This window comes from Geotrypetes seraphini, chromosome 17 (assembly GCF_902459505.1).
Source record: "Geotrypetes seraphini chromosome 17, aGeoSer1.1, whole genome shotgun sequence".
NCBI classification, from domain to species: domain Eukaryota; kingdom Metazoa; phylum Chordata; class Amphibia; order Gymnophiona; family Dermophiidae; genus Geotrypetes; species Geotrypetes seraphini.
Window position 1 is genome coordinate 25,196,906 of NC_047100.1, and position 17,679 is coordinate 25,214,584.

Below are 17,679 nucleotides of genomic sequence, written 5' to 3' on the forward strand. Positions count from 1 at the left end.
TGACTGGATTGCGGGCCTCCAGGAGGGACTTTGACACCCCTGGTTTAGGCTATAGCAAGCACCAAGTCAAGAATAAGAAAGCAGCAGGTGGTGAGAAGATGTTACCCCCCCACTCAGTCACATCACCACTTACTGTCTGCCAACCTCCCTCTCTAATTCTTACTTGGGGGGTTTCGTGGTATCTAACAGGCGAAAGAAGCGTCCAGGGACCTATCCTGTTGGTGCCTGGGATTAAAAGGAGACCTCTGACCCCCCCTAGCAGCAGTCTGATGACACTACCGTCAAGGGATTAAGTTAGAAAGGTGTGCCAAGTTTCCAAGTTTATTTTGTATTTTATATACCATCTAATCAAAGTATAACTAGAGGGTTTACAATACTAAATTTAAAAAAGTATGGATAAAATAAAGAAAAATAAGAGGGGGACTTTTCATAGTTAAAATATGTGAGACAAAAGGGAGCCGGGGGAAGGAAGGTGCAAAATACAAGAAGATAAAAAAAAATAGAAGAGGAAGGGATGGAAAGAACAGTAGGGGAGGGGGGGGCGGGGTCGCTTCTGAAAAGTAGTTCTTATTTATTTCTGTGCTTGGTCTTGTTAGCTGGGAAGAGGGTCCTTTCTCGGGTAAGGCAGGCATCCATAAATAAAAAGGTTTTTAAATTTGGACTTGAATTTGTCCAGGGATTTTCCGAGTCTAAATGTCGGGTGGGAGTGCGTTCCATAGGGAAGAAGCTGTTAGAAAGGAGCGCAGCTCTTATTTGGCACCTCGACCCTTAGTGGTAGTAAAGCAAACTGCTCATTTACCGATACCAAACCGTTAACCGAGTATCGGGCGCAGTTTTTATTGCTGGAGTCAGCGCGTTCCACAGCAATTTGCTTCACCGAGTCGCGTTAGGAAATGCGGAAAAGCCACCCAAGGGCATGTGGAATTCGAGAGATCAACACCCGTCAAGTCATGAGCTGGCTGAAACTGGTTTTTCATTTCTTGCCTCTAAAGGGCTTAAAAAGTTAGGGTGAGACACTTCCCAAGAGTGCACACAGTGCTAATTTTCTGCTAGGCCACCGACTGAACCAGAACCTTTTTTTAATTTTTTTAATAAAAAGATTGGGCTCCCTTGGCTGCAGTGCAGAAAGCGTATTTCAGTGTCCCAACCCGATATTTTTAGTATTACCAGAGAGTGAGTGCATAACACAAAAAATATAGCACTAAAGACTGGAGAATAAACTTTCACATGAAATTTCTTTTTTTTGCACTCAATCCTTGCTCTCTTCCCTGGTAATGCCGCTACCCCACATGAAGCTGAAGCTCTGGGTTACCAGATTCAATTCCGCCAGCAATTTCTGCTTAAATGTCGCCGACAGCCAGGCGCACAGCACTTGCCAGAAAAAGCCACAAAACTCACAGACAAAGCCACTCAAAAATATATAGTGTTGTAAAAACCCCATGAGAGCATGCAATTTAACCATCATTACTTCGCATCCAGGTTGAAATCACCCCGCCAGTTATTAAACTTCTAGGGAATTAAAATTACACCCAGGAATTTTCCCGACTGAACATTTTATGAAACTTACTACACAATCCAAGGTAACTCTGAAAGTATTACCAAAATTAAGACACTATGCATGCTGAGTGCAAATTGTACATCGGGAATTGACATTACAGAACGTAAGTCTGAATTTATATGCCAAGATTTAGTTGCAGCTGCTTACCATGTCAACGGCTAGCATAAAATGTTGCAGCTGCAAGTTTAAATAATTTATAAACCGCATGTTTCTGACCCCCCCTCCCCCCCGTGTACACAGCCCCTTGCAATTACATGCTGTAGATTTACTACACTGTTCCTTGAATAGTGACAAAATGGAGTTACATGCCAAGGAATGTAGTGAACGGAGTTAGCTTACCAGGGTTTAAAAAAAAGGAGTTTGGATAAACTTCCTAAAAGAGAAGTCTATAAACCAATAAGATAGAAGGGAAATCCACTGCTTATTCCTAGGATAAGCAGCATAAAATCTGTTTTATTTTAAGATCTTACAAGGTACTTGTGATCTGGGCTGGCCACCACTGGAAACACGATACTGGGTTTGATGGATCTGTGATCTGTTCTAGTATGGCAGCTCTTTTGTTCTAATTCCAATTATCAGTAATTGCCGTCAATTAGCCCTCGATTTCCCAATTACCTTACACATGTGAATAGCACTATTCTATAATCTATGCACATATTTTATAGGTTAAACGTGAAAATGTGTGTGCAAGATTACAGAATGGGGATTAATGTCCTTTAAACCAGTGCTAAGCAATTTATTTACCACCATGGCCCCATGATGGTGGCCGAATAAAATTGCAAGGCAGCCCCCCACCATCCACCCTGGAGATGTAAAATAAATGACGACCCTTTGGAGAGTCCACCCAGGTGTAACCCCAAATGTGGGTTCTGTGAATTCATTATGGGTCCTGACCCCCCTAGTCTGAGAAGCTATGAAATAGATGAGATTATAGCCTGTGTTACAATGCAACAAACGGATTTTAAAAATATTTGAAGACTTACAATTCAAAAATCACTGCCCAGTCCGGTAGAAACAGGAGATGTGTGAGGCCCGCCCCATGCATCCCAATAAATATATCAGAATTGTGTGTGATTCTCAGCTGCTCAAGAAAACCAAGCTCTCTGTGGGTAATAAGAGACACAAAAGAAAATAATTAAGACATGCAGAAAGACAAGCTCCAATCAGAGCACATTTCAAAACAGCAGAATTCCCACCTGATGGCATTTCCTCAAAATGTTTCATACAAAGTAGGGGGCAGGCAAAAAAAACAAACCACAAATCTGTTTATTCTAGCAAGTGCCATTTTACTTTACTGAAAGCCAAAATTGGGGTTAAGTTTATAGCTGAGTACCCAGAGACATATTCTATAAAGAATTTGGATTTATTAACTACCTTTTCATGAAGAGATTTACCCAAAGCAGTTTCTAATTCACTGAATAGTAATAAACTCCTTTGCTGACTTACAAGTGCGTTCGCTTTGAAGCTCCCCCAAATCTCTCCTCACTTATTTCCCCCTATGCTCCCCCCTGTGATGATCTCTGCCCTTCTTAAAAAAAAAAAGGTTTGAATAATTTCCTAAAAGAAAAAAGTCCATAAGCCATTATGGATTTGGGGAAAAATCCACTGCTAACCAGCATAAAAATCCACTGCTAACCAGCATAAAAACACTTTTACTCTCTGGAATCTTGCCAGGGACTTGTGACCCGAGTTGACCACGGCTGAAAACAGGATACCGAGCTTGATTTATCTGTCCCAGCGACGCTAACGTTCGCATGTTAAATATAAACATCGACGGCAGTGTCCCGCAAACTTTTCCGGCCCGGCGGCACACTAAATTCAGTGCCCCCGGCCGGAAGGCACCCGGAAGTCGACGCAATGCACGGAGGCCCATCTTGCTGTGACTCCCGCCGTTACTAGGTGCAGGGAGAAGAGGAGAGAGGCCAGCCGGCGTGGATGACTCTCCTCCTCGCCAGTGTGGCGGGCGTTCCCTCTAAGCTGAGCAGGAGTCCTCCACCCACAGTCTCACCAATAGAGGGTGCTGTTTTACTGTCACATTTTTCAATTGTGAGGGACAGGCAAGTTCTGCAGGACTCCAGGGAACATACCTGTCCTTAGCGACTGAAAATATTCCACCCCCTAGTGGTAGCAATGCAGCTGGAGGACACCTGCTCAGCTTAGAGGGAACAGTGCGCGGCACGGCGGCGCACCAGAAATCTCAGGAGACACAACAGTTTACGATACACTGGAAAGCTGAAGCGAGCCACACCCTGCGTTTGGATAAACGATGGGAGTCACTAACGTGTGCAGTGCTGCTACATCGTCTCGTTAAATCCTTGGACTTTCTCCTGAGCTCCCAATTATGTTTTTGGGACCTTATGAAAGAGTTTAGAACAGCTGAACAAAAGGTAAACTTACTTGTATTTGTAATCGACCACTTGAACCTGAAGTTCCCATATTGTTTTCAAGGCATTTACCAGCTAGAAAGGAAAAAAAAAAAAAAATCCAACATTAAAACTGTGGTTTTGCATTTGCCTCTCACAGCAACCCCAGGCCCAGCTGACCTGAGGAGTACAAGACCCGACTTGCGGAAGGCCCCTAATTCATGCTATGGTAACACACAGCAGCAACACTGAGCTGGCCCAAAAGCATATCTAGATTTTAAAAATACACAATCATTGACCCCCCACCCCCACCCCGTCCCCTTTCTCTGTCCTTACACAGAATTACAGTACCAAAGGATGGCCCGCTCTGCTGTAATCCATTAGAGCAGTGGCTATCCAACCCTGTCCTGGAGGACCACCAGGCCAGTCGGGTTTTCAGGCTAGCCCTAATGAATATGCACGAGAGCGATTTGCATATAATGGAAGCGACAAGGCATGCAAAATCTCCTCCATGCATATTCATTAGGGCTAGCCTGAAAACCCGACCGGCCTGGTGATCTTCCAGGACAGGGTTCGGAACCACTGCATTAGAGGACCAAGGTTACTGCAGATCACATACAGTGGAATTCTGGAAATGTGTGGAGAGAGGCAAAAGATACCCATGGGTCAGGATTACCATCTCTGGATTAATGACACCTATGGGATATTTTGATATCGAAGTACAGGGGTTCTTTATCATAGCTGTTCTATACTATTATATTATTGTTTGATTGGTATTTAAGATATCTATGGGTCAGGGACATGACCAACCACCTCCATCCCCCTCCCCCGGTGGACTGGGAGGGGGGGGGGTCAAGCATTTCCTTTCAGGTTTTTTTCTTCCTCCCCCTACACACGTATACATTCATACCTTTGCTGATGGGGGTGCCTAAGAGATTTGCTGGCTGAGCCACCACTTGTGCTGCCTTAGTAGTAAGGAAGACATCCTGCACATGCTCAGAACTGAGTTCAGGGACCAAAACAGCAAAGCCACATAAGAACGAGAGCCTTGAATAAGACAGCAAATGTGCATAGGGAGAGGAATAGCCAAGTAGGAAATAGGAGGTATCGATACCCCTGTATAAGACACTGGTGTGTACAATTCTGGAGACCACACCTTCAAAAAGATAAACAGGATGGAATCGATCCAGAGGAAGGCAACTAAAATGGTTGGTGTCTGTCAGTGGCTCTCAAACCTTTCTGGCCGGTGGCACACTAAATTCAGTGCCCCGGCTGGAAGGCACCCGGAAGCACACGGATGCCGATGCGATGGCCTCTGGCCACGACCCTCTTCAGTGGAGGGATCCGGGAGGTTCGGGGAAGAGTCATCCGCGCCGGCTGACTTCCTACAGGACGCGCCTCTTGCCAGTATGTCGCGGCACACTTGAAATCTCAGGAGGAACACAGCTTGCGATACACTGGTCTATGTCATAAGGCAGGGGTAGGCAATTTCAGTTCTCGAGAGCGGGAGCCAGGTCAGGTTTTCAGGATATCCACCATGAATATGTACGAGATGGATTTGCATGCACTGCCTCCTTGAGATGCAAATCTATCTCATGCATATTTATTGTCGATATCCTGAAAACCTGACCTGGCTCCGGCTCTCGAGCACCGGAATTGCCTACCCCTGTATAAGGCATACAGGAACAGACTCAAAGGTCTCAATACTTATACTTTGGAGGAATGGCGGGAGATAGGTATTTAAACATCTCTATCATATGTGGCACAAGTACACACGAGGCAAGTCTCTTTCTATTGAAAGGAAACTCCAGAATAAGAGGGCATAGAATGGGGTTAAGAGTTGATAAGTTCAGGAGTAATGTAAGAAAGTACTTTTTTACAGAAAGGATGGTGGATGCATGATTAGTCTCCCAGTAGAGGTGGGAGACAAAGACTGTTGTCCGAATTCGAGGAAGCGTGGGACAGGCACGTTGGATCTCTTAGGAAGAGGACATAGTGGATGCTGCGGATGGGCAGACTGGACGGGCCTTTTGGCCTTTATCTGCTGTCAAGTTTCTATGTTTTTCAAACATGCAACTGCCAACCTTGTTCTGGTTTAAAATCCTGCGATACTCTGTACTGCGTGCTAGAATGGTGACTCGAATCTTCCCATCCTAAATTAAAAAAAAAAAAAAAGGTAAAAACAAGCCATTATCGTATTCAGTGCATCTGCCCCCACTTGCACAAAGCAATGAGTCCCATTACCCCCGTCACCAAGCTATCCTTCTCATTAAATAATTCAAAGAAAAGTACAAGAAGCTGATCGATTATTGTCCAAAGCTTCATATTATTCTACAGAATGTGCTACGTAAGTACACAAAGAAAATTTAAAACATTAAGAATAACTATCTATTAATAAGGTAAAATTATGGTCATACCTGTTAATTTTCTTTCCTTTAGAAGCAGCAGATGAATCCAGAGACTAGTGGGGTATAGCTCACATCGACCAGCAGGTGGAGATAGAGAACTGATTAACAGTTGGCCTTAAAGCCTGGTGCTCCTTCTGTTGCTTCAGTTTTGCACTTTGCCCAAGCATCCCGATAGGAGAATGAGCAACCAGAAAACTCCATTCCAGTAGAAAATGTGTCGTTCTCTTCATCTTATCCCTTTGTTTTTTTTTTTTTTTTTTTCAGCAATGAAACAATACACTTACCAACCATAGCCCCGGCTAACCTAATGACTTAAACACCCTACACACAACCCGTGCACTTGGGGAGGGGCTCTGGATTCATCTGCTGCTTCTAAAGGAAAGAAAATTAACAGGTATGACCATAATTTTACCTTCCATAGCAAAGCAGCAGATGAATCCAGAGACTAGTGGGATGTAGCAAAGCAAACTCAAACTGGGTGGGACGCCAATGCCGCCTCTGCCAGCACTGCCGCGCCAAAACTCGCCTCTGACCGGGCTGCTACATCTAAACGATAATGCTTTGAAAAAGTATTACCTGACGACCAAGTGGCCGCCCGGCAAATCTCCTCTAATGACATCCCCCCGGACTCCGCCCAAGATGTAGCCAAAGCCCGAGTGGAATGAGCATGAAGGTGCTCCGGTACCTTCTTCCCTGACAACACATACGCCGACGCAATAGCGTCCTTGACCCAACGCGCAATGGACGCTTTAGACGCCGCCATCCCCTTGTTTTTACCCGCGAACGCGACAAAGAGATGGTCCGACCGACGAAAAGCATTCGTCACCTCCAAATAATGGAGAAGCATACGGCGGACATCCAGGAGCCGTACCGACAAAAAACGCTTCCCCCAATCCTCCTTCCTGAAGGATGGCAGAAACAGGCTCTGGTTCACATGAAAGAACGACACAACCTTAGGCAGGAAGGACGGCCCCGTACGCACCGTCACCCCAGCCTCCGAGAAACGCAAAAAGGGTTCCCTGCAAGAAAGCGCTTGCAGCTCTGATACTCGCCTTGCTGAAGCCATCGCCACCAAAAAAACTGTTTTTAGCGTGACATCTTTCAAAGTGGCCGCTGACAGTGGCTCAAAAGGTGCCCCCTGCAATTTCCCAAGGACGAGTTTAAGGTTCCAAGTTGGACAAATTCGCCTAACCGGCGGCCGGATATGTTGAACCCCCTTGAGGAAACGCACCACGTCCGGCTGTGATGCGAGAGCCGAGCGAGCCACCCGGCCCCTGTAACAGGCAATGGCCGATACCTGCACCTTTAAAGAGTTATATGCTAACCCTTTCTCTACGCCCTCCTGCAGGAACGCCAGAATAGCCGGCAGAGAAGCCTGGAAAGGCGCAATTCCGTGTCTGCCGCACCATGCCTCAAAGATCCTCCAGACCCTCGCATAGGAGGCTGACGTTGAAATCCTCTTAGCCTTAAGCAGGGTGGAAATCACCCGTTCAGAATAGCCCTTCTTCTTCAGCCGTGACCTTTCAATAGCCAGGCCGTAAGACCAAAGCGGCCCGGATCTTCCATTAATATTGGACCCTGAGTTAGCAAGTCCGGAGTTACCTGGAACGCTACCTGATCGCCTACCGACAGCAGCATCAGATCCGCGTACCACGGCCGCCGTGGCCAATCCGGAGCCACCAGGATTACTGTGCCTCGAAAGCGAGCAATGCGCTGCAACACCCGCCCTATCATGGGCCAAGGCGGGAATACATACAGAAGGGAATTCGGAGGCCACGGGAGCGCTAATGCGTCCACCCCTTCCGATCCCAGTTCCTTGCGTCTGCTGAAGAACCGAGGCACCTTCGCATTGCGGGAAGAGGCCATGAGATCCATCTCTGGCCACCCCCATCGACGGACTAGCAGGCTGAATGCTCGAGCCGACAACTCCCATTCTCCCGGATCGAGAAGAGTTCTGCTGAGGAAGTCCGCTTGCACGTTTTCGTGCCCTGCAATGTGGGCCGCCGACAGAAGCGGGATCTGCCCCTCTGCCCACTGACACAAAAGTCTTGCCTCTTCGGCTAACTGCGGACTCCGGGTACCCCCCTGACGGTTGACATACGCGACCGCCGTGACACTGTCCGAAAAGATCCTGGTCGGTCTGTCTTGAACTAGGGTCTGGAAAGCCCGCAGCGCCAACCGGATCGCTCTTAATTCTAGTAAGTTTATGGGCCATTGAGCCTCCTGGGAAGACCATCTTCCCTGCACCGACGTGTGCCTGCACTGGGCTCCCCAACCCTGCAGGCTGGCATCCGTTGTAACCACCACCCAATCCGGGGTGGCCAACGGCATGCCCCTCCAAAGATGCTCGTCCTGGAGCCACCAGCGCATGCTTTGAGCCGCTCGAGGACTCCACTGGAGACGCACATTGTAGTTCAGAGAAGCTGGAGACCAGCGAGAGAGCAGAGACTGCTGTAAGGGTCTCATGTGGCTCCGGGCCCAGGGAACCACCTCCAGAGTCGCCACCATGGAGCCCAGCACCTGCACATAGTCCCAAACTCGAGGTCTGGGCGACCCGAGAAGGAGGCGAATCTGCGCCTGCAATTTCTCCCCCCGCTCTCGGGGTAGAAACACCTTCCCCAGAGTCGTATCGAACCGCACCCCCAGATGCACCAACGACTGCGAAGGGGACAAAACACTTTTGGGAAAGTTGACAATCCACCCCAACGACTGAAGGAGAGAGATTACTCTCTGCGTCACCGACAAACTCTCCTGCCGGGATGAGGCGCGGATCAACCAATCGTCCAAGTACGGGTGTACCCGAATCCCTTCCTTGCGTAGAAAAGCGGCTACCACCACCATGACCTTGGAAAACGTGCGGGGAGCCGTCGCCAGGCCAAAGGGCATTGCCCGAAACTGATAATGTTGGCCCAGAATCGCAAACCGCAGATACTGCTGATGCGGAGGCCATATCGGAATATGGAGGTACGCTTCCTTGAGATCGAGAGACGTGAGGAACTCTCCCGGCCTTACCGCCGCAATAACCGAGCGTACTGTTTCCATTCGGAAATGGCGCACACTGAGGAATCTGTTGACCCCTTTGAGATCCAGCACCGGTCTGAAGGACCCCCCCTTCTTTGGAACAATGAAGTACAGGGAATAAATACCGCTGCCTACCTCTTCCGGGGGCACCGGTACCACCGCCCCCAGATCGAGCAGCACCTGAAGGGTCCTGCGGACCTCGGCTCCCTTGGCCGCTCCATTGCACGGGGACACCACGAAAGAATCTACGACCGGAGCGGCGAATTCTAATTTGTAACCGTCGCGAACAATGTCTAACACCCACTGATCGGACGTGACTGTGGCCCACTCCGCCCGGAATGCCGAAAGCCGACCCCCTAAGGGCAGGGCGGAGGGAGCCCAGCCCCCGTCATTGCGGAGTGCGACTGGCTGGGGTACGGGCTGCCTGCCCTGGAGAGGGTTTCGTCGTGCGAAAGGAACTTCTCTGCTGAAACCGAGGTCTCGAAGCAGAGAACGGGCCAGATGCAGCCCTGGAAAAAGGTTTACCAGCCCTGGCACGCCTCACATCCCGGAAACGTGGTCTAGACGATGAGGCCCGTACCGGGGGCCTAGCCCTGTCCTCCGGTAAACGCTGCGTTTTGGTATCCCCAAAATCCTTTACCAGTTTATCTAACTCCTCTCCAAACAATAAACCCCCTTTAAAAGGGAGTCTCACCAGCCGGAGCTTGGACGCGGCATCGGCCGCCCAATGACGGAGCCACAAGGACCTGCGTGAAACCACAGACAGAGACATTTGTTTCGCAGACGCCCGAACCATATCATACAAGGAGTCCGCTAAATAAGCCAAGCCGGCCTCCAAATCTGCCAGTTCCGCAGGGACAGAACCCCCAGACTCCAGCAAATTATCGGTCATCCCTTGTGACCATTGCAGACATGCCCGCGCTGCGTAAGAACTGCATATTGCGGCCTGTAAAGTAACCGCCGCCACCTCAAAGGACATCTTTAGGGATGCTTCAATCTTTCTATCCTGCGCATCCTTTAGTGTCACGCCCCCTTCAACCGGCAAGGTAGTCCTCTTGGTCACCGCCGCCACCAAAGCGTCCACCCGAGGTAACCGAAACTTGTCCAGTTAGGCCGGGTCAAGCGGATACAAGCGCCTCATGGCCTTTGCCACCCGCAAACTGGCCTCCGGCGCCTCCCATTGCGCCGAGATCAGCTCCTGCATGGCCTCATGGACCGGAAAGGACTTAGGCGGCCTACGTGTACCTGCCATCAGCGGGTTTCCGGACACTTTAGCATCTTCCTGAGAAATATTCAAACTTTGTAAAGCCTTTGAAATAAAGGAAGAAAGCTCCTCTCCATGGAACAACCGGAGAGCGGAAGGGTCATCCCCCTCCCTACCCGGGATACTCTCCTCGTCCCAATCCAATAGTTCACCCTCCTCCAATGACTCAGGTAAAGAGAAAGGCGACCTGGGCAAAATATCTACCGCCTCCGCAGACACCAGCCTGCGCTTTTTAGCCCCCTGCGACCGCCCCGGGGACCCAGCTGCCCCCGCAGTGGGTCTGGTATCTGTCCCCTCCCCCCCCGCCGAGGTAGAGGGTACCGCAAGGGACCTCCCGGCCCCCAGCACCGGCTGAGTAGGCTGGGAGGACTTCAACTGAAATACATGATGGAGCAACTGTACAAACTCGGGCGACAAAGATCCCCAGTTAAGGGGCACTCCCCCACCCTGCTCCGAGCCGAGGGGCGGGCCTACGCCGGCCTCCAGCGCTCTCAGCTCTCCCCCCGCCGCCTCACACTTGTCTTCCGTGGCCGAGTCCTGCAGTCCCCCTGCATCGAATTCGAGCGGCGGGGACCTTGAGCGAGACTCCCGCACCCGGGAAATGGCCGCCTCACAAGCCGCCAAAAACGGATCCTCTGCCGGCGCTTCCCTGCACCCGGCAGAGCACAGACCCGACAGTGTTCGACGCTTCCCACAGCGCGAACACTGCTGACCAGCCTCGGCAGCCATCCCCCCTCGGCTTTACTAAAGCTCCGCTTTTTTTTTTTTTTTTTTTTGTTACTGGAATGGAGAAGCCAGCCAATAGTCCTGCAACCTGGAAAGGAACCCCTCTATCCAACGGAGGGGAGGGTGGAGCAGGGACCTGGGAGGGCCCAGGTGTACCTCCTAAAGCCGGCACCAATCAGCCAGGCACCCCCAACCTACTGAAGAGAACTAGTCTCAACAGAGGACTTCCAACGGACCACCAATCCAATCTATCCGGCAGCAGCCAGAGACTAGGAGCTAGAAAGGTAGCTCCAACCCTGCTGGGAGATAGAGCAAAACTGAAGCAACAGAAGGAGCACCAGGCTTTAAGGCCAACTGTTAATCAGTTCTCTATCTCCACCTGCTGGTCGATGTGAGCTATACCCCACTAGTCTCTGGATTCATCTGCTGCTTTGCTATGGAAACTACACTGATCAATTAAATCCCCAATAAAAGAATGCCATACCTTGGACTCATCTTGAGAAATATTTAATCTGTGTAACACATGTTGAGCAAAAGCTCTGAAAAGGCCGGTGCCATGACAGTCAGCGATCTGGAATGAAAAAGAGAAATTAGATCTTACTTGCTAATTTCCTTTCCTTTAATCCACCAGACCAGTCTAGAGCCTGTTGGTTATATCTGTTGACCAGCAGATGAATGTACTCGCAGGTTCTGGACAGGTCTGGGCCTGGATCCTAGCAAACAAATGCTTTCTATTAGAAGGACCCCAATCGTGAAGATTATATTAAAAAAAACTATTCCCACAGGGCCTGAGCGACACCACTCAGGGTGGTCCATAAGTATGTGGGGGCTAGAAGACACCATCATTGAGAAGGATCCTTGAAAATGCATCATGTGAAACATGTCGGATGAAACTTCCCAGACTGGTGTCGGACCAATAGTTAAATGAAATGAAGTAAAAAATCCTCTCTATTTTTGAGAATGAGATACATTTAAAAATGTAAATTAATCATTTTAAGGACCGATGATGATTTGGCAAGCTTATGGCGGTGAAAAGTTTGTTGAGCTTTGAATGGCGTCGCCGAGGCCCTGTGGGAATATTTAAAAAAACTTTCATGATTGGGCTTCTTGAATAAGGAGATTCAATTAAAGACCTTCATAAAATGCAAAAGAGAGTTAACTTTAGTCTACATACACGTTCAGTAAAGGATGTGTCTCTGTACATGTCCAAGAAATACATGAAAAATAAGTTCTAGCTATCTTGAAGTAGTCGCAAATGTTTACACCTTTTCCCTGCTCCCCCTGTCCAGCAGTAGGCCTTCTCCCTTTTAGCTATCTTGAAGTAGTCGCAAATGTTTACACCTTTTCCCTGCTCCCCTTGTCCAGCAGTAGGCCTTCTCCCTTCCTTTTACCTCCCCCCTGTCCAGCAACACCTCTTCCCTGCTCCCCCTGTCCAGCAGTAGGCCTTTTCCCTTCCTTTTACCTCCCCCCCTGTCCAGCAACACCTCTTCCCTGCTCCCCCTGTCCAGCAGTAGGCCTTTTCCCTTCCTTTTACCTCCCCCCCTGTCCAGCAACACCTCTTCCCTGCTCCCCCTGTCCAGCAGTAGGCCTTTTCCCTTCCTTTTACCTCCCCCCCTGTCCAGCAACACCTCTTCCCTGCTCCCCCTGTCCAGCAGTAGGCCTTCTCCCTTCCTTTTACCTCCCCCCCTGTCCAGCAACACCTCTTCCCTGCTCCCCCTGTCCAGCAGTAGGCTTTCTCCTTTCCCTGCTGCCCCTGTCCAGCATCTGCTAGCCCGGGCAGCCTCGGGGCTTTTGCTAGGCTGGCATTATCGAAGTGGGCCGGCCTAGCAAATGCCCCACAGCTGCTGCGTTTGCTGGTCTGGGGGTGAGAAGAGGCGTCCCGGCAGTGACGGCACAGGAGTCAAACCGCCACCATCGCTGAAATTGTTGCACCCGCCTCAAGCCACCGCACACGCCGCAAATGGAATATGGCCACAGAAGCAGACACCACGCTGTCGGGGATCACGGCCTCCTAAGTAGCCTGTTAACTGTATGTTGACCTTTCTATCCCCAAAGAGCCCAGGACAGGACAGAAAACGAAATAAATAAATGGATTGTCACAAAGATCCTCATTATTGGCTATCTTTTTCAATTTGTATTTGGTGTTCGCCACTTGTTAAGATTTTAGGGGATTTCGTACGTCTACGGCTGATGATATTTAGCTGACTGTTTTGAGTTTCTATCTCTACTACGATTGTTCATGTACAAGAGATATTTGATAAGATTTCTGATTTGATGGGAACGAAATCCATTATTGTTGAATATTATTTTTAAAAATGGAGCTATCGTTGGTAACTCATGACCACACTTTTGTGGTTCCTTTGATTTTTGATTTGGTAGTCCTATTAATGTTTCTTGACATGTGTGCCGCCTGGGAGTTTTGTTGGCTCAAATGATTTTAGACCTCAACTACAAACAGTGATTAAGCTATTTAGGACTAACAAACTCGTAACAAAACAATGAGATTAAAAAAAGCTAGGCAAAATAAAAGTCTCGGTGGAAGGGAGGCTGAAAAGACAAAAACAAAGCAAATGCTTTTTGGCTGCATATTTATACTCAACTATGCACACGAGGTTTGTATTCCTTTGCTCACATTGTACTCACCAGTGGCGTGTTATAAAATAAGCCGTATCGCATTCGCGGCAGTAAGGCAAAGATTGCATTTTTAAAGCAGACCTGAAAACAACAAAAGTTAGCCTGGAGTTACTCTCAGGTTATAATTAAAAGTATCCTCTCCCATACAGATAGAACATGGCAAAGGCTAAAGGCAAAATAGGGCTTAAAAAGTTTAACCCAATTAGGCACCGTGAATAATTAATGGAGTTTTATGACACCACTAGTAATCTCTTTAAAAGCATGCCGACTATAAGAGGAGGTAGTATGACAAAAGTTACCATATTGGTAGGGGAAGAGAGCCTCAACACAAGGATTACTGTTTAAATCCCCACATTGTAGAATGTATTTGGTTTATTGGAACGTTTGATTTCATACCCTTTTATAATCATACGTCTTCAGATGTATTATTTCATAGTCTGTGAATGCCTTCCACGTTTCGCTAAACAAGTCACCATATTCATAAGAACTCTGTCAAAAAAAATTAAAAATGGTAAGTAATAAAAACCAATAAAAAGGTATACAACCCCATTTTGCAAAATCCACCAAAATGCACTCAATTAAAAAAAAAACCTGTTAAAAAAAAAAGTCATAAAGGTCCTAGATATTTAACATAATAGAACACCTTTCCAAAACTATTCTTACAAGCAATTAAAATGTTGCTTATTACTATTGGAGGACTGGGGGTTTTAATTTTTTTTGTAAATCTAAAGACCAGGTTTATCAAATTCACTGCCACAAGAAAAGAAGACTGAAAAATTCACATATGTATATATATATTTGTTTTAAAATAAATTAAAAAACAGAAGCAGATTTGATTTGTTTCATTGCAAAATAAATTTGAAAAAAAAAATGTGCACTTTTCATTTTTAGTGCACTCTTTTTAAATAACACATGCTAAAAACAAAACAGTGATCAACCAAAATAATGAAAAAAAAAAAAAATTTAACAAAATAAAGTCACCATAAAACCTCACAAAATCAAGTGGAATGAAATAACTGGTAGGCCGCTGTCTACATCAGAAAGCTAAAGGTTGCTAAATGAAACCCATAAACCTGTAAGTTATATTATGTGTCTACTCCTGCTTGCAGAACTGACCTTTTTTACAGCTTTGTAAGCTACCTTTCTCTACATAAATCTATATTGAATTTATGAAATTCATGAGTGAAATAGTGTAGTGGTTGTGTTAGTCCACTTTTTAAGGTAATATTTAGAAATTAAACAAAGGAAATAAGATAATAGTCCCTTATTTCTAAATTATTACCATATAAATTCATGAATGCAATATACCTTTTTTAGGGGTAAAAGTCTAACATACGGTATTGTACCATCAACAATATAGTGTGAAAACTCAGTTATAGAAGAATGTTTTTGGTCCATACCAACTGATTCCGATAGTTGCCTGTGGTATGACCCAAAATGTTGACCAATTAAGTATGTAATAAATACACAGATAATTTTGTGCAATTGAGCTCTCTCTCTGTTGTTGAGCAGCCTCTGGTTTTAAGCTGACAGTTTGCCTTCGGAGCACTATAGTCTGATTTTGTAAATGCTGTTTTTGACATTAGATCAGTGGTTCTCAACCCTGTCCTGGGGACCCCCCAAGCCAGTCGGGTTTTCAAGATATATCTAATGAATATGCATGAGAGAGATTTGCATACCTGTCACTTCCATTACATGCAAATCTCTCATATGCATATTCATTAGGGATATCTTGAAAACCCGACTGGCTGGGAGGGGGTCCCCAGGACAGGGTAACCACTGCATTAGAATATGTAAACTGTGTTACTCATGCAACTAAAAAGCTATTTGTGTGTACACTATGTAAACAACATACTAATGCAAAACGTCTCTTTAGCTAACAATAAAATCTTAGAATGTTTAAACACCTAATGTTGATATTGAGTATGTGTAAATAGTTATGAATGTTTTATTGTGATCTGCCTAGTATTTAAGCAGAATAGATATGTATTATTGATATGAAAAATAAATCTTGAGCTCGTCTTCCCCAGGCTCAAACATTCCAACCTAACTAAAAGAAAGTTCGTTTACCAAAGCCATCGTGACATCTTAAACTGAAAGAATTTAAAAACTTAGGTTGCCAGCAAATGGTTCCAGAGCTTGAATTATATTTTTAAATGCTGACCCTCTTTTACAGATTTGAGATATGAATTTAAGTTCTTACTCAATTTCCTGCTTTGCTCGAGGATAACAGCAAAACAAACTGAACTAACCAGTTTTGAATTATACTCAAGTGCTCTGACTTAGCTCTACACGTTCTTCCTGTTCTCACGCCTGCATAAACAAGAACTAAGATCTAATTTCCTAGAATAAGACAAAGAAAAATAAAATAAAAAAAATTGACTCTAGGAATACAGGTCAGGCTGTCACATTTGATAAGGGTACATGACTTCAAATGCAGTGTTAACACCAAGGACTTTCTTCAAATAATTTCTGCCTTTGATCTAAAATAATCCTCCTAGATTTTGTTACTGCACTTGTAAAGTCTCGGGCAGGAAAGGGATTTGGATTTAACTCATGACTTTTTCAGGAGTTCATAGTTCCATTCTGGTATTGTAGGCATTTTCCAATCTCTGGAGGGCTTATAATCTAACCCTCCCCCAACTCCCCTTTTTTACTAAGACCAGTAGGGCAGACTGACACTTTAAATGCTCCAACGCCCATAGGGACTAAATGGGCATTGGAACATTTGCTGAATAGTACTCGCTCTCATGACTTAGTAAAAGTGAGCCTAAAATTGTACCCACAGAACAGTAGAGTTCAAAGTAAGGAACTAATTTGATGGCCCAGCAGCAAAAAAAAATAGGAAACCTGGTTTCAGTCCTACACCCAGCTACTTCTCTTTGCAAGAACCGACGGCAGGCATTGAGGAAGCAGCGCGGGCCAAGGCTGGATGCAAAAAAAAAAAAAAAAAATCGCTCCGGAAAAATCTTAACCAAAATCTCCACAAAATTTCATTAACCTATTTTTAAAATAAAGTTTCATTAATAACATCTTATCTATTTCACTCATGCATGTTATCACCAGGGTGGACCGACTCTGAATCACATCCTGAGTATCTTCCAAAAACTCAGTCAAATTTACTTCAGTAGTGATCAGATGGTCCACCTCCTGGGCAGATTCAATTTTAATTTTTTTTTTTTTTTACAAGTTTTCTGAAACTTAGGTAGGAAGAGGAGTGCGTGATAATGTTACCCAACCAATCGTTCAATTAACCTTTAATATGCCTTTAGTTGAATTTGTATTTTTTTTTTTTTTTGTAGGTCTCCTTTTATGTACGTTCATTTGTAATCTGCCCAGTTGCTAGGCGGAATCGAAAATTTTAAAAATAAATAAATAAAATGCTTCCTTCTACACCAGTTAGGAATGGCGGCTTTACTTACCGTGTCCCACATGACGATATTCACATCTGTGCTGAAGGAGTTGTTGACGTGCTGAGTAATATAAAGATTGACAAAATCACAGAAGTGGTGGTACATGTTTACACCTGACACAGAAATTAAAACAATGGCTTAGGTAAATAGAGGGGAGGGGAGTTATATATAATATAAAACCATTAAAAAAGTAGCAAATTCCTTTAAACATGGCTAAGCTACGTTTCTTCTCGACTGCAAAGCAAACAGCAGCAGTGTTGAAGAGCAGAAAAAACACACCCGCTACATTCAA

At 46.0% G+C, this 17,679-nt stretch overlaps 1 protein-coding gene across 3 annotated transcripts in view; it reads right to left on the reverse strand.

Moving 5' to 3' along the window:
* The window catches only part of EOGT (EGF domain specific O-linked N-acetylglucosamine transferase), a 77,747-nt gene that overhangs the window by 40,583 nt on the left and 19,485 nt on the right, over positions 1-17,679 (reverse strand). For all 3 annotated transcript variants that reach the window (XM_033926588.1, XM_033926587.1, XM_033926589.1), the window contains 7 exons: positions 17,397-17,500; positions 14,371-14,463; positions 13,984-14,055; positions 11,825-11,911; positions 6,006-6,074; positions 3,956-4,017; positions 2,542-2,661 (listed from right to left, as the gene is read on the reverse strand). In XM_033926588.1, the coding sequence (XP_033782479.1) occupies positions 2,542-2,661; positions 3,956-4,017; positions 6,006-6,074; positions 11,825-11,911; positions 13,984-14,055; positions 14,371-14,463; positions 17,397-17,500 (607 nt within the window). The remainder of the gene's footprint in view (positions 1-2,541; positions 2,662-3,955; positions 4,018-6,005; positions 6,075-11,824; positions 11,912-13,983; positions 14,056-14,370; positions 14,464-17,396; positions 17,501-17,679) is intronic.